The sequence below is a fragment of the Hypanus sabinus genome, chromosome 10 (assembly GCF_030144855.1).
Source record: "Hypanus sabinus isolate sHypSab1 chromosome 10, sHypSab1.hap1, whole genome shotgun sequence".
Lineage (NCBI taxonomy): Eukaryota > Metazoa > Chordata > Chondrichthyes > Myliobatiformes > Dasyatidae > Hypanus > Hypanus sabinus.
Genome location: NC_082715.1, coordinates 131,350,460 through 131,368,337, shown reverse-complemented (window position 1 = coordinate 131,368,337; position 17,878 = coordinate 131,350,460). Strand labels below are relative to the sequence as shown.

The following is a 17,878-nucleotide window of genomic DNA, read 5'->3' as shown; positions in this document are numbered from 1 at the left end:
AAGTCTACATTATCATGGCCTCTGACTGGTTCACCTCCTAGGAAACAGATGCCATAAGACCATAAGCCCATAAAACATAGGAGCAGAATTGGGGCATTCAGCCCATTAAGTCTGCTCTGCAATTCCATCATGGTTGATCCCAGATCCCACTCAACCTCATACACCTGCCTTCTTGCCATCCTTTGATGTGCTGACCAATCAGGAAACAATCAGCTTTCACCTTAAATATACCCACAGACTTGGCCTCTACTGCATTCTGTGGCAGAACATTCGACAGATTCACTACTCTCAAGCTAAAACAATTCCTCCTTACCTCTGTTCTAAAATGTCACCCCTCAATTTTGAGGCTGCGGCTTCTAGCTCTGGAAACCCCCACCATAGGAAACATCTTCTCCACATGAATGCCGAGTCCATTCAGTCAATCCTCACATGAAAACCCATCTTTACAGGAACCACAGTGGTGAATCTTCGATGCATTTACCTCTGTAGCAATATTTTCTTCTTTAGGTCAGTGGACCAGTATTTCACATAATACTCCTGGTGTGTTCTCACAATGTCTGATATAATTGTAGCAAGAAATCCTCAATTTTGTACTCAAATCCTCAAGCAACTAAGAATAATCTATTCAGTAGTTTAATGGTTACCATTAAAGAGGCAAGCTTTTTTTCCCAAAAAGAATTCCATATTTACTTAATTAGGTTTAAATTCCCCTGCTGCTGTGATAGGATCTGAACCAGAACATAAGGATCAATGGTCAAAACTCTGGTTGCTAGTTCAGGAACTTATTAACCACACTGCATTAATTAGTAAACACATCTCATAAAGGAACATGAAAGGTCATCAAAAAGTAAATATCCTTGTATGATCTTAAATAAAACAGAAAAAAGATGGCCTGAGATACCTATAAGGTTTATAATGTACTAGACAAACAAGTTGAGTATAGAAATTATAAATGAGATTTTAAAACTGAATAAGGTGCTAAGAAAGGCAATGAGAATAGATAGAGGCACACATAAAAGGTAACCCAAAAGCCTTTTATAAATGCATGAATAGGAAATGAGTACACAACTATAAGGTAGGTTTGATTAGGAATTAAATAGAATGCCTGTTTTTGGACACAGACAGAAAATCAAATTTTGAACTGAATGTATCCGATTTTTCACTAGAGAAGACATTGGCCATAGGGGCTACAAAATGGAGTGGGTCAAAGAGACAATATTGGAAAGGAAGTTACAGCTAAATATTGTTGATAAATGGCTGGTGGATCTCAAAGTTTTGAGAAGTATCCAGGCTATAGTGTCAATATGGTAACAGTACATAGGGATAATGCCTGGAAATGTTAAAATGGTGCTGGAAAGGAGAAGAGGGATAAAGCTGACATCTACAGTCCATTCACTAAACAATGAGGATTGGAAACAACTCCAGGAAGACTTAGATTCTTCAGTAAAATTAGCAGGCATGGCATATGATATTTAATACAAAGAAGTCAAGTAACAGTTTACTATATGTAAAATACTGGTCAGATTTTAGCACCACACTTTTAGATGAATTTGGAGAGGATGCAGAATGGATTTACCAGAATGAAGGAACTCATTTACACAGAGATGGAAAACCCCAAGATTTCTCCTTAGATCAGGAAAGGTCAGGAGATTAGTTGGTGGAAAAACACGTGAAAGATTTTGGTAGTGCAAATGAGAGGCATATTTCTAATGAGAGAAAACTCACAAAGTAGACAACGATGATTTAAAGCGATTGCCAAAAGATATATTTTTTCAAAGTATCTTGCTGTATTCAGATATGCACTGCTATAAAGCAGATTCACAAGTAACAGTGAAAAAATGCTTAGAATGGAAATGATTAGCTAAAAGATTACGAAAAGGGCACAGGAGATGAATTAATTGAGCTGACTCTACCAGACAGGCATACAAGGGCAATGGCCTCCTTCTGCGCCGAGCCATTCAATAAATTAATGAGCTAGGAGAAAGAATTTAAATACTCAAGAGGCCAACAGTTAGCTCAGAATTCAGCATCATAACCGGGTTTAATATCATCGGCATATGTTGTGGAATTTGTTGTTTTGCGGCAGCACTACACAAGGATAAAAATTATAAATTATAATAAGAAGTACATATAAAAATAAGATTAATAAGTAGTGCAAACAGCGAGGGAAAATAATGAGGTAGTGTTCATGGGTTTATTGTCCGTTCAGACACCTGATGGTGGAGGGGAAGAAGCTGTTTCTGAAACGTTGAGTGTGTGTCTTCAGGCTCGTGTGCCTCCTCCTTGATGGTACCAAAGAGAAAAAGGCACGTTCGGGGTGATAGGGGTCCTTAATGATGGATGCTGCCTTTCTGACTGAGGCATCGCCTCAATGTTGTGGACACTCTTGCCCATGACGGAGCTGTCTGAATTTACAACTTTCTGCATCTTTTCCCCCGATCCTGTGCAGTGGGCCCTCCATACCAGACGGTGATGTATCCGGTTAGAGTGCAATCCACTGTACCTCTGTGAACTTGCGAGTGTCTTTGGAGACATCCCAATTCTCCTCAAACTCCTAATGAAAGATGGCCGCTGTCTGTGCACCATAAATATCCTCAATTATTCCACTGCATGACGCCACGTTCATTTTCACAGTACCCACATGAAGTCAACGGAGCGCCAATGTACCTGTACGAAGTGGCGACTGAATCGGTGTGTGAATCGGCCGCGAGGCTTCTCTTCATGAGCATCAAGTGGGCGAAGAGCGTGCCCGCCTTTTCCACGCTCCCATTCCAAGATCAGGTTAGTGCGCTCCTTTCTATCCAACTGTCGATTATCCCAAACACTCAAGCAACGCTGTCCAGTTGACGGAAATCATAAGCGACAGGTGTCTTCACACGAGAGATAGAGAGGGGAGCTAATTCTAGGACGAACACCTGAATGTGGGCCTTTTCATTGGTTCGGTGAATGCGTTCCCCTAGGTAGGAGGGCGCGCCGACGCTGGACAAGAAATCAAAATCAGGTCATAAATCTTTGGAGAAAAGCCATTAAAAAGCCATTGCAGCTGTTTTCAAATATATAGTGGGGGGGGCACATTGTCAAAACTAACAGAGACATTTCTGCACTTCGTCTCATTCTAGCTAATTCTGTTGGAAGATGCATGGAGGGAGCTCTTTGTTTTGGGGATAGCCCAATGGGCCATTCCAATCGACTCCAGTACTCTGCTGGCCGTATCCGGTGAGTCGCCGCATGTTTATGATATACAGTAATCACCGTAATGTTAAAACACAGTTCACTCGCAATTCTTGGTACTTATGTAGGTTACACGGAGATAATCTACTTGAAGAAACCTCCATTTGCACTTAGATTAGTTTAGTTTATAATCAGGATACATTGAAATTCCTTGCTGCAAAATAGTAAATACAATATTAACGACGAGCGCAAAACTACAGCGTCGTACAAAGGTTGTTGATTTTAAACTCTTTGTTCAAGTTTGTGGCATTACAAGTTTAACAATGTGGTAAGTCCCTGGACAAAAAGATCTGCAGATGCTGGAAGTCCAAAGTAACACACACAAAATGCTGGAGGAACTCAGCAGGCCAGGCAGCATCTATGGGAATATATGGGTAGTAGCCAACCTGATGTCATGAAAATCGATTTCTCGTACTAATGCCCCCCCCCCACCATTCCCTCATTCCCGTTTCCGCCTCTTACTTGCCCATCACCTCCCTCAGGTGCGCCTTCCCCTTCCCTTTCTTCCAAGATCTTCTAGCCTCTCCTATCAGATCCCCCCTTCTCTTTCACCAATCAACTTCCCGGCTCCATACTTCATCCCTCCCCCTCTCCCGGTTTCATCTACCACCTGCCACCTTCTACCACTTCCTCCCCTCCCCCACCTCCTTACTCTAACTTCTCACCTTTTCTTTTCCAGTTCCGATGAAGGGTTTCGGCCCGAAACGTTGACTTTTTACTATTTTCCAAACTCTTTTCCTGGCCTTTTGAGTTCCTCAAGCATTTTGTACTGTGGATGCCAGTTTTCCTGGTTTTAAAATCGACTCAGAAACGAGAAAATCGGCAGATGCTGGAAATCCGAGCAACACACACGTACCTCCACTGTCGCGATAAGGCCACACTTAGGTTGGAGGAACAACGCCTTATATTCCGTTTGGGTAGCCTCCAACCTGATGAACACCAACTTCTCAAACTTCCACTAATGCCACCCCCTCTCCTTAACCAATACCCCACCCCCTTGCCCCTCTCTCATGTTATCTCCTTGCCCGCCCATTGCCTCCCTCTGGTGCTCCTCCCCCTTTTCTTTCTTCTATGACCTTCTGTCTCTTTCAACCAATCAACGTCCCAGCTCTATTTCACCCACGCCCCACAAGTTTTACCTATCGCCTGTTGTTTCTCTCTCCCCTCCTCCCACCTTTTAAATCCGGTTTGTCCCCCCTCCAGCCATGCTGAAGGGTCTCGGCCTGAAACGTTGACTGTACTTTTTTTTTCCATAGATACTGTCTGGCCTGCCGAGTTCCTCCAGCAGTTTGTGTGTGTTGTTTAAAATCAGCTGTCGGGAGCCTCAGCCCTTCCAATGAATTCAGCAATCTTGCTAAACTAACTCACAGCAAGGACAGTGACAACCCGCCTGAGAATTCTGCCGCTACACGGTACTGGAGTTGTCCGTGTGATGGAAAACTACCAGTACGGCGGGAAACAACCGATGGGTGGAGGGGCCTTGTCTCGCTGCCTCTGGTGGCGAGACCTTTCTGAGACTGAGCCAGTTCTCAAGTCACAGACAGCACAAGCAAAGCATTAACGGCGTGTTAATGTTAGAATCCATTTTCTACCCATCAAGTGGTGTAAATTTGTGTCCATGAACGGAGACCCAAGTCCCAGGTGATGGCATTGCTCGTTAACCTCACGTATATTAGTCCCATCGTTTTACAATGCTCGCTGAGTACTTGGTAGGTCAAATATGACAGCAGATCTTACCATATCAATGGTAAGACTCTTGGCAGTGTGGAGGGTCAGAGAGATCTTGGGGTCCGAGTCCATAGGACATTCAAAGCTACTACGCAGGTTGACCGTGTGGTTAAAAGGCATGCGGTGTATTGGCCTTCGTCAGCTGTGGGATTGAGTTCAAGAGCCGAGAGCTAATGTTACAGCTATGTAGGACCCTGGTCAGACCCCACTTGGAGCACTGTGCTCAGTTTTGGTCACCTCACTACAGGAAGGATGTGGAAACCATAGAAAGGGTGCAGAGGAGATTTACAAGGATGTTGCCTGGATTGGGGAGCATGCCTTATGAGAACAGGCTGAGTGAACTCGGCCTTTTCTCCTTGGAGAGACGGAGGATGAGAGGTGACCTGATAGAGGTGTATAAGATGATGAGAGGTATTGATCGTGTGGGTAGTCAGAGGCTTTTTCCCCGGGGCTGAAATGACTAGCACGAGAGGGCACAGTTTTAAGGTGCTTGGAAGTAGGTACAGAGGAGATGTTGGGGTAAGTTTTTTTTTACTCAGAGTGGTGAGTGCGTGGAATGGGCTGATGGCGACGGTGGTGGAGGCGGAAACGATAGGGCCTTTTAAGAGAATCCTGGACAGGTACATGGAGCTTAAAAAAACAGAGGGCTATGGGTAACCCCAGGCAATTTCTCAATTTAGTAGACGTTTGGCACGGCATTGAGGGGCCGAAGGGCCTGAATGGTTTCCTGTCTGTTTTTGAGACACCGGTTACACAGTCCGATGTCTGACTGAGCGCCTGCCTCTCTTCTCTGGTTATTTAGTCCCCTTGACCCATGGATTTCTGAGGGCGGAGTGAACGACGTCTGTGTCGCGGCGTAGCTCTGAGAGAGGCAGCTACCAACTATTCAATAACCAGTTAAAATCTCAGCAAAGATATGGATCACTAGTTTACCTACACCATCGCAATACGCAAATACATTTGGTGCTATTCCTAGTTTGAAGGTTTTATAATGAGCAGTGCCTTTTTGAATTACGCACTGAATTATTAATGTCAAAATCGCATAAATTTAGTGTAAAGTTTTCCCTAACGATCTGAAATCGTTGAGAGTGATGAACTGGACTTTGAAGCGGTTGATGTGGTAAAACTTGCGGGAGGGTTTCCTCCACAAGTCCAGACACCGCTCTGATGCCAGGAAGGAACCGAGTCACGCTGAGTGACGGACGGAGAGTAAGGCTGACTAAATTCGTCCCTTTTCGTTGTCTTTTTCCTCAAGGAATGAACAGCGATAACACCGACTCCCAGAAGCTGAACAAGATCATCGCGGAGATCCACGCTCTGCAGGAGGTGGTGACGCGATTCCGTCAGCTCCGCGCAGACGCCACCGAATTCGCCTGTTTGAAGTGCATCGTGACTTTCAAAGCCGGTCAGTTCGTACTCCGTAGCGAGGCGTGAACCTTCGGCACGGATTCTCATTTTAAAACCAAAAAGTAAAATCGCAACATTTCCCAAAGCCCGGGATTTTCGGGATGTTGTTATCCACATCGCAAACTATCACTGGGAATCTTGTGCGTGGAAAACGGGCTTCGTCGTTGCTGATGGCTTTTGGAGTGGTTTTAGGACGAGGGATTCGTCAGCAGCATTTGGGATCTCTAAAAGTATAATGAAGTATTTGACGGGAACTTGCTTTAAAATTGGATACACTAGAGACTGCAGGTGCTGGAATGTGGAGCAATAATCTACTGCAGGAACAGGGGGTCAAACAGTATCTGCGGGAGAACGTGTGGGGGGAAACTGTTGGTGCGTCCAGTCCAAAACCTTTCATCGAGATCGTCCTTACGCAGGGATTCCGTCCAAAATTTGACAATTTTTCCATCACCACCATCCCTTCAATACCACCCCCCCCCCCACACACACACACACACAAATACTGTTCCCCCTGCTGAGTTATCCCAGCCGATTGGAATTAATCATTGTCACATGTGCCAAGATACAGTGAAAAGCTTGTCTTGCATATTGTTCATACAGATCAAAGCATTACATTCAGTTAGAACAAGGTAACACAATAACAACACAAAATAGAGCGTAACAACTGCAGAGAAGGTGCAGTGCAGGTGAACAATAAGGTGCAAGATCATTATAGAGCAGATTGTGAGGTCAGGAGTCCATCTTAAGGTACTGGGGAACTATTTAATAGTTTTATAACAGTGGGGTGGAAGCTGCCCTTGAGCCTGGTGGTATGTGCTTTCAAGCTTTTGTGCCCGTGATTCGCTGCGATGAGGTGCTTTAAGAGATTGGTGATGAAACATATCAACTCATATCAACTGAGTATTCAAATCTGATGGCAGAATATAGTATTAGTGGTAAGACTCTTGGCAGTGTGGAGGATCAGAGGGATCTTGGGGTCCGAGTCCACAGGACGCTCAAAGCAGCTGTGCAGGTTGACCCTGTGGTTAGGAAGGTGTACGGTGTACAGTATTGGCCCTCATCAATCATGGAATTGAATTTAGGAGCTGAGGGGTAGCGTTGCAGCTGTTTAGATAGGTACATGGAGCTTAGTAAAATAGAGGGCTATAGGTAAGCCTAGTAATTTCTAAGGTAGGGAGTGTAAAGCACAACTTTGTGGGCCGAAGGGCCTGTATTGTGCTGTAGGTTTTCTATGTTTCTATGTAACTCCTTCCTGAGAAGTGACTTGGACCCTCTCTACTTTGCCTCCCGTCACAAAAGGTCAACATCAGATGCCATTTCACTAGCTCTTCGTTCAGCGCTGGAACACCTGTATAGTGAAGATGCAGGCATCAGGATGTGCTTCATGCACTACAGCTCAGTATTCAATGTTACCATCCCCTCATAACTAATCAATAAGTTCCGAGGCCTCGGATTCAATACGTCCTTGGATCCTCGATTCCCGCACTTGCAGACCCCAGTCAGTTTGGACTGGCAACAACATCTCCTCCACAATCACCACCAGCACAGGGTGATTAGCCCCCTGCTCTACTCACTTTATACTGTACTCATGACTGTGAGACTAAACACAGCCCCACTGCCATATTTAAGTCCGATGATGACTTGTTGTGGACTGAATCAAGGGTAGTGATGAATCAGCATGCAGGAGGGAGGCTGGGAATCCGGCTGAGTGGTGCCATGACAACAACTTCTCACTGAATATCAGCAAAACGAAAGAGCTGATTACTGATTACAGGAGGAGGAAGTCAGGGGATCAGAGGTGGAAAAAGTCAGGGGCTTTAAATCCCCCAGTGTTATCATTTCAGACTGATCTGTCTGAGGTCCAAAACGCAAAAGCACAGCAGCACCTCTTCCTTCTTAGAAGTTTGCACAGATTTGGTATGACATTGACAAACTGTACACACTTGGTGAAAAAAAAGCAGAGAGGTTTAACTTATTCCTCTTTGGGGATCTGGGTATTACTAGCAAGGCCAGCATTTACTGTCCATCCCTAAATGCCCTCAAACTGAGTGACCTGCCAGGCTACTTCAGTGGGCAGGTAAGAGTCAGACACATGGGGTAGGTTTGGGGTCACATATAGACCAGACTGGGTAAGGGTGGCAAATTTCTCCCCTGAAAGGTATGAGAGAACTAAATACCAGATGCATTTTTACAACATTCCAGTGGTTTCTATAATTGTCAAAGTCAACGTTGAGTTTATTGTCATATGCACAGGTAAATGCATGCAGAGGTGCAATGAAAAAGTTACTTGCAGTAGCATTGCAGCTAGATAGCATCAGAGCCACAACCTTCACAAGAGAAATATAAAATTAAATATAAATAATAAAAGAAGCACACATTTAGAGTTTTAAGAAAGCCTTGTGTTGCATGTTTACAAGCTTTTGCATCTTCTGTTGAATTGAAGGTGGGGTGAGGGGGGGGGGGAAGAAGATAGATGGGAGGCATCTTGGATTAATTTTTGATTTCCTGGGTCAGTGAGAATGTAGACAGAGTTAATGGAGTGGAGGATGGTTTTTGTGATGGACTGGTCTGTGTCTGCACCTCTGTGCAAATCTTTTTGGTCTCGGGCAGAGCAGTTGTCATATCACATTTTGATGTACCTGCATATTTTCTGTGGCCCAGCAACAACAACTAGTGATGGTCGATGAGAACTTGCCAGATCTTCTTAGCCTTCTGAGGAAGTAGAGAAATTGAGTGTGCTTTCGTGGCCATAGCATCTGTGTATATGGACCAGGTCAAGCTTTCTGTGATATTTGCAGCTGGGAAATAGATGTGTCCATTTCTTTGATTATTATTCCTCAGATTGTTAGCTGAACGTATGTTCAGCGGCAGTCTAATGGAGCTTGAAACAAACTGTGGTAGGAACTCAGGGAGTTAGCCAACACCTGTGGAGGCAAAGAGATGGTTGACACTTGGGGCATGATGCTACATCATGACTAAGACTGTGGAGGAGAGATAGCCAGTATAAAGAGGCGAGGGATAGGAATAACACATGGACTGATAAGTGATGGGTGGATCCAGGTGAGGGGTGTTGATGGGCTTCAGCCCTCCCCTTCACCTCTTTGCACTGTCTACCTCCCCCCTACACTCTCAGTCTTGATCTGAAATGTCAACCATCGCTTTGTCTCTGCACATGCAGCCCGATGAACATATTTCCTCCAGCAGTTTGCTTTTGCTCTGGATTTCAGTGCCTGCAGTCTCTTATGTCTTCTGGCAGAATTTGGACTTGGTTTTCTGGATCTCGAGCTGGTTATTCAAAATGCTCAGTAGATCAGGCAGCATGTGCAGGGGGATCACCAGAATTAGCACTGAGTGGACGATCTTTCATCATAAGACATAGGAACAGAATTAGACCATTCAGCCCATTAAATCTGATCATCTGATTCACCATCTTATTTACTTCCTGCCCCAACCCCATTCTCCTGCATTCTCCCCATAACCTTTAATGCCCTTACTAATCAAGAACCTATCAACATCCACTTTAAATGTACCAATAACTTGCCTCCACAGTTACCTGTTACAATGGATTCCACAGATTCACCATCCTCTGGCTAAAGAAAGTCCTCCTTATCTCTGTTCCAAAAGGACATCCTTCTATTCCTGAGCTGTGTTCTCTTGTCCTAGATTCTCTCTGTATTGAAAATATCCTCTGCATGTCCATTCTATTCAGGCCTTTCAATGTTCAGTAGGTTTCACTAAGATATCCCCCCAACTTGTTGCGCAGAGCCATCAAACACTCCTTATATGTTAACTCTTTCTTCCCAGGATCATTCTTATAAACCTCCTCTGGACCCTCTTCAACGCCATCCATCCTTTCTTAAACTTAGGGTCCAAAACTGCTCATTATACTACATATGGTCCTCAGCATAAAGCCTCAGCATCGCATCCTTGCTTTCATATTCTAGTCCTCTCAAAATAAATGCTAACATTGCTTTTGCCTTCCTTGTTACCAACTCCACCTGCAAGTTAACCTTTAGGGAATACTGCATGAGGACCCCCAAGTCCTTTTGCACCTCTGAGTTCTGAATTTTAGAAAATAGTCTACACCTGTGTTCCTTCTACCAAAGTGCATGGCCATACACTTCCCTACACTATACTCCATCGGTCACTTCTTTGCTCGTTCTCCTAATCTGGATGACATTTCTCAACACTACCAGCTCCTCTACCTCTTTTTGTATCATCTGCAGACTTGGATGCACAGTCATTAATTCCCTTATTAAGGTCATTAACATACAACGTGAAAAGTAGTGGACCCAACTCCAACCCCCGTGGAATACCACTAGTCACTGGCAGCCAACGAGCAGCAGATAAAAGTAATCAGAACAGATAAAAACTTAGATACCAATTACCTCCTCATTTTCAGAGAGGGATGAGAGGTGTGGAGAACAATGAAATATGTGTGATAGGATGAGTGCAAGAGAATGGTGTTGGTTGAAAGAAGGTGTGAAGGGTGGAGAATAGCTCATTTGGAAGTATAAGTAGAAGATGAATGACAGTGCCAGAATGGTGATGGTGCAGATGTTTGAGATCTAAAGTAAAAGAGAATGCTAGAAATAAACATAGAAACATAGAAAATAGGTGCAGGAGTAGGCCATTCGGCCCTTCGAACCTGCACCGCCATTCAGTATGATCATGGCTGATCATCCAACTCAGAACCCTGTACCTGCTTTCTCTCCATACCCCCTGATCCCTTTAGCCACAGGGGCCATATCTAACTTCCTCTTAAATATAGCCAATTAACCAGCCCCAACTGTTTCCTGTGGCAGAGAATTCCACAGAAATAATACAATTCCACACAATAATAATTCCACACAAAATAAGCAACATCTACAGGGGGCACCTGGGGGCAGTTCCAAAACAAACTGCAAAGGTTGGCCATCTGAAGTTGTTGAAATCAGCGTTCGTTTTGATAGGTGCTCAGATTTAGATCAAAATGTTTTAAGATACCTTTGGTCCAGAGAACCACTTAGCTTATTAATGGACGGCCAACAGGGCACTTGGTTACTGTACAGAATCCATCCAAGTATAATCCTGGACAGTGCAGAAACACCTCCAAAGGTGAAAACAGCAAAAGAATTAACACCAGTTATGTGGAATACAGATTCACTTATCGGAACTCAACATCACCAGCCTTACACAAGGCCATATATTTTGTATGTAATTGACTTGTGCTTTTTGTTGATGCATGAATGTGCTCTATAATATTCAAAATCAAAGGGGAAGTTAGAGGTTCACTGAAAGTAGTTCACATTTGCAAGCCTATGTGTTTAGAAAATTGCTTCTTTTCTTTTTGCTTGGTCTCAATCATGAGGTTGTCATACCACAGCAGCTCACCGTGGCCCTTTCTCACCAGCCCTTGCCCACCACAACACCCAGCCCACTACCTGCAACCTTCACCACCCATCTTATCACAATCTACCACACCCACCATCATCTCCCGATCTACCAGCACATCTCGACTTCCATGACCACCTCATTTTTCAAAGCACCACCACCCAACCTCATTAACGCCTAACTCCCTCTCACTCCGTCACCATGCTCTGCCACCATCACCCACTATACCCTCCTGCTTGGATTTGTAATTTGATGAAGCCATTTGATAGAACGATTTTTTTTCCTCTCTAGGAAAAGATTACCAAAGGCTACAATGTTACTAAAAGCAATTTTTCTCTCTTTTTTTCACTCCTAGTTCCAACTCAGAGTGGCTCAGAACTGAGGAACTTCCGCAATGCTTCAGCCATTGCAGCTCTGCAGGATGAGGCTCAGCTCACTCTTAATAGCTACATCCACACCAGGTAGAGGAGAGTGGGCCCTGCACCCACACTGGAGTACATGTTAAGTGCATCTGGGTCGCTAGGGTGAAACCTGTTTCCTTAGGGGTTAATTATTGGCACATGACCTTCAGATTTGCTAACCGTAATAAGTAAAGAAATCCTTGAACTGATCAAAATAGCTTAAAAAGCTCAAAATAACGTATACCCCTGTTCTAAAATACATGAGCAAGCCCTGAATTCCCATTACTTAATTTCTGAATGATTCCCACTGTTCACATGTAAACAGACTGGCAAATAGATGTTTCAGTCAATTTTTGCCAGCTTCTGTCTTAGGATATTGAAATCAGCTTTCCCCAGGACTATTCCAATCCTTCTCTGTAACTACCTTGAAACTTACAGAGCTATGTTCACGGTCTTGGAAATGTTCTCCCACAGACACTCCCCTCAGTGTGCCTGACCTCGTCCGTGTATTGCCTCCTCTCTCATAGGATTATCCACATACCAGCATAACTATCTATCCTGGATGGATTTTAAAAATCTCACCCCCCTCTGAACCTTTCACACTAGATCAGTTTTATCCCAGTAACGAAAACAGAAACGCTCAGCCGTTCAGCCACTTCTGTAAGTGTAAAGTACAAGGATGTGGTCCTAAATCTCCAGTGGAAGTGGAATATGCTGCACATCCTCATCAAGCCTGGCAGCATATGTGGAGAGAGGAACAAAGTAATCTTAAATCTAAGCTGCCAGTACAATTTGGGAGTGATTTGATGGTGATCGTATCTGATAAAGGTGAGGGGAAATGCCTCTTCACAACTCTACGCGCCAGCTGTAGAGAAGATCATTTGAAAGATTGGGGGTGGGGGGGGGGGGGTTGCTTTTCAGTCTCTGAGGTCGTTCTCTGCCGCCACACAACACACGCCGTGGATATATGCTGGTCCCCTCTATCCACCTCGGGTTAGCCGGAGGGAGATTTGTCTCTGCACAGGTTCAAGAAGGCAGCCCACCAACGCCACCGTCTTCTCAGGGGCGGTTGGAGATGGGCAAGGAAATGCAGGCCCAGTCTGCGAAACGCACACACCCTTCTTGCGTGAATAAAACAGAACTCCGCAAGTGAGGAATTGTAGGTAGGGAGTTGTGAGCGAAGGCGCGTCAAAGCGTTCACCCGGGCTTCTGCGCTTAAGTTCTTGATGTACGAATACCGCGTTACCCTTTCAAGGGGAAGTATTGTCTGCCCTCAAAATGCTAACTCTCTTTTCTCCGTACTCCCCAGATACCCAACACAGCCGTGTCGCTTTGGCAAGTTACTTCTACTTCTACCAGCCTTACGTTCCGTGAACCCTTCGACTATTGAAGAAGTGTTTTTCAAGAAAACCATCGGCAATGTCCCTATCACAAGACTTTTGTCGGACATGTACAAATCCAGTGATATTTAACTCTCAAGTCTTTCCGACACGGATAATCAACCTCGCCGGTGTTATAATTGAAACTTCTTAAGCAGACTAACAAAATTCATGACTCTTACTGTCAAACAGATGTTTTGTGCGCCTATATAAGACTGGACCCAGGGTTGTTGATGTTGTGTAGCACGCCGCCCGAGAACTGCCTGTCCTGCGACTCGAACTGTTCGAAGCTCGCACCGATTCAAACTTGAACATTGCTCTTCTCCACAGAAGCCATCAGAAAACTGGCAAGTCCGACATGTCCCTAAGAACGTCTTGGGGGCTTCTCGATGCTGACGGTGGGCGAGATGTTGCTCAGGTGACTGGTGGCTAGACCCACTTGACTGACCTTGAAACTGAACGGAATCGAAGAAGCGGCCGAAGCTAACTTCAACGTGGCAAAACTCAAAACTTCCCTTACGTCGCGTTTCCAATATAATTCTTGCCAAAATCACAAATGGTCTTTAAAACATAGTCTTCACCTGATCCGTTAGTTCTACCAGGCTGCAAGAAAGCAACTGTTTAGATTATTCACGAACAGGCGCCTGCATGTTTGTACGGTTGTGGTATTCCTCAGTTTACTTACTCCTGCGGTTCTTAGTAGATCGTTTTAATTTTCTTTTTTTTTTCGTTGTTGTTGTTAACATTTCCAACGTGGGTGTATAAGGTCAACACGTGTACACGAGACAAGCCAAAAGTGAAGTCTGAAGCGACGGATCCAGCAGCTGGTTGCTGTTCGGTTTCTTAGTACTGAGACCAAAGGAGAGGACAGCTTGACTCTCGGCGGGAGAACCGCGGGAACAAATCGTGCAGTCAGGTCCTAAAACTCGAGGTCAAATCCTGCTGCTCTCACACAAGATGGAAGGCTTTCGTTCTGGCAGGAGACCAACTGGAGAAAGTTTGTCTAATCACAGACTCCGTTATAAGTGCCTTTTTTTTTCGTCGGCTTAAGGTATTTGGTTAAACTAGCAGTGCAGTTTGAAGGCGGTGGGGAGGGAGATCCCGCTGTCGGTTGGGAGGCCGAAGCACCGTTTATTCCGTCTTGGAGCGAGAAGCGTGGAGTGGACGAGTTATCTTTCAAATAAGCACTGAGAAAGTCAGCACTTGGATATCCCTTTCTCTCTAACGGAACGTTTATTGCGTTGTTCTGTGCATAAGTATCAAATGTAACTGAGTTGTCAAGTCAAGACCCTTGTAATTCATTTGGAATAGAGAATAATTATACGATTAAATGTCAACGTTCAGAAGTTTTCTTGGACGACAAGGTCAATCTCTGAAAATACAAGTAACTCGGGTTACTCTCAATGGTGTCCGCCGCATCTTCTTCCATATGTTTAATACCCAATAGTGTGTTTGCCCTGGCCGTCTAGCGGTTCGGTTTTAGCTGAGTAACTGGAATGCCAAGTTTGCAAAGATGAAGCCGATATGAATCTGAAATAGAAACAGAAAATGCTGTGGATGTGCAGTAGGCCAGGCAACGGAGTGTGGAGAGCTGAATAGGTTCTGCATTTCAGGTTGACAGTCTGTCGTCAAAGGCTGTGGTTTCATGAAGGACGAATCTCCAGAAACTCGGCATAGAATTGATTACTTGCATCATTGTCTGAAGCAATATTTTAATGCCAACTAATAGTGGATAGACCGTGTCTGACTTTGTCTTTTATGTCTGCTTGAACCATTGCATCATTAGATGAGTAATCAATTTTGCAGTATCTTTCGGCCGCCCTACTTGAAACCCGGTCTCACCTAGTCTCACTCACCACTCATCATCCCTGTCCGAGGCAAACGCCGATAGCTGGTTGATCATGCAGAAAATTACAATCAAAATCAGTCACCCGGTTTCCAGTTTCCTTAACAACTTCCCATATCCTGCCTCTAAAATTTCATGCGGGTTTAAGACCCGCTCTGAATTACAGGAAGGTTCTAGCATGAAAGTCTAGTCACCTCACAAAATTCCTGTCGGGTCACTCTTTGAACAGCTCGCAATCCGCGCCTTCTTCCAAGAATCCTGCAATTTTCCCCTGCATTTCCCAATTACATTTGACTCTACGTCCAATAACCCCAACCTCAACCTCTTTGCCAGTGCATTCCAAACTCCAATATATAAAATTTTTTTCTTAAAAACCACTTTGAGTTTGCATTCAGTCCAAAGCATTTGGTTTCTATCCCTTCCGCCAATGGGAACAGCTTACCTTAAGAACATTTTAAAAAGAGGCAGGAGTTGGCTATTCAACCCCTTGCTCCTGCTTTAATCTTCAAGAAGACCATAGCTGATCTTTTTTCCTTCTAACACTCGTTTGCAGTAACCCATATCCATGGATTAATTACCTAAAAAGAACATCCATTTTCTTTTAATCCCTGTCTATTCCGTGTAGACGTTTCATGATTTAAAATATATCATACAACCCCTAATCAACCTTTCTTTTATCCCAAGGAAAGCTGCTCTGCTTCTCCATTCTAATACAAAGCTAATGTTCTTCATTACCAGCCCCGATGAAGGATCTCAGCCCAAAATGTTGACTTTTTATTGCTCCCCATAGATCCAATGCCTGACCTGCTGAGTTCCTCCAGTATGTTGTCTGTGTTATTTTTCATACCTGAAATAATTGGAGTAAATCTCTCCTGCACCATCACAAAGGCTTCCATGCATTTCCCTGTGTGGAGCCAAGAATGACACAATACATTTTTCTTATAAAGGTTCGTCATGATTTTCTTTCTCTTGTGTTCCATGCCTCCATTTATAAAGCCCAGGATAGTCAATAATTCTTTTTTTTTTTCACTTTTCTTTCAGCTCTCCTGCCACTTGCTAACAACTTAAATACTATTGTTTTCGTATTGTATCGTATTTAGAATTCTGCCCTCCTGTCTATATTTCTTCTCTTTGTACTTTCCATAAAATGTAACATGTTACAACTTTCTACACTGAAGTCCACATTTCCACCTAGTCCTCTAAGCTTTTTGCATCTTCTCCCATTACCATCCTCCTCATCGTTCACTATGCTTCCATCTACATGTTTGGAAGCAAGTTTCTGTAAACCCAGTTCCACTGCAATGTATGTTAACAACAGCCATAGCCCAGGTACCAATCCCTGGGAAAATGCACAGTATAACATCACCCAGCTGGCTAAATAACCTTTCACTACTCTTTTTTCCCCTATCTCTGCTGCAGTTGCACCTTCTATTTAATGTGCTCCAGATTCCTTTAATCTGGCCTCTTTATCCTAATGCTTTTCACTTGGTTGCAGTTTCAATTATATTGACATTCTGTGGAACTCTCTTTGTAGGATTCTTTCTCTATTGAGGTGCTGCACTTGAGTCAGTAGTAGCACTTCTTCTTTTGAGTTCAGAGATTATGGGTTCACGTTCCACTTCTTCACCATCCCCCCAGCATACTACAACGGCAAGAGCACAAAACTTAAGATGTTGTTGTTCCATTGTTCTGCATGGTCATCTTGTATTATATCCTTGAAGAGCAACTACAAAATTCCAACAGGTTACCACATTCATTTTCTCTTCCGGAGAGGGGAGCTCCAAACTCATCTCCAATTCAATTCTGATGAATGCAACTTTCCCATCCTTGCAGCAGTTTAGTAAACACATTTAAGACTTTATCTCATATCACCACCGCTTTTTGATATCCAAATCTCCACTGTCCTTCAGGGATATGGTCCAAGTGATATTGTATGTACGTTTAAAATTATTTCTTTATTTTAACACCCTCGACTTATATCTTGATGCTTTGTCCTGTCTTTTTTTATGGCACCGAGCTCTACCGACCATTTTATTGAGTTATTTACCCTCATATCCCTCTGCTCTGCAGTCAGACACCAGCCTTCTAAGGGAGCATGTGAATTCCAATATTTTCCATCTAAAATGAACCATGTTTCACACTTACAACAAAATTTGGTTACCAGTTAATTGCCCAACAGAAAATCCTCACAACTTAATCTGATTCAGCATTCGTATCCATCACTCCCTTACCTCCCCATGCATTTTGAAATTGCTCTCTCAATTCCTGAGTTAAGGTAACTGGTGAGAAACAGTGGTTGCAGCAACAACGTTTTTAAAGAAACCCTTCCCAGTACTGCTTGCCTAATTTGGTGTCTGTTAATTAGAAAAATCCCAATGCATTCTGACCTTTTTATGTGTTGCCTGAACTGAAACATCGAGGGAGTGATGTACTGTAGACGACACAATCTTTTCAAACAGATTTTTAAAGAGGCAAAGATCTCAAGAGCCTAAATGCTGGCAGATTCTCAAACC

The 17,878-nt window shown here is 43.9% G+C and overlaps 1 protein-coding gene across 2 annotated transcripts in view; it reads left to right on the top strand.

The window, feature by feature from the left end:
- The window catches only part of nr2e1 (nuclear receptor subfamily 2, group E, member 1), a 33,981-nt gene extending 20,369 nt beyond the window's left edge, over positions 1-13,612 (top strand). For both annotated transcript variants that reach the window (XM_059981303.1, XM_059981304.1), the window contains 5 exons: positions 2,635-2,781; positions 3,120-3,216; positions 6,215-6,364; positions 12,095-12,200; positions 13,450-13,612. In XM_059981303.1, the coding sequence (XP_059837286.1) occupies positions 2,635-2,781; positions 3,120-3,216; positions 6,215-6,364; positions 12,095-12,200; positions 13,450-13,612 (663 nt within the window). The remainder of the gene's footprint in view (positions 1-2,634; positions 2,782-3,119; positions 3,217-6,214; positions 6,365-12,094; positions 12,201-13,449) is intronic.
- The last annotated feature ends 4,266 nt before the right edge of the window (positions 13,613-17,878 follow it).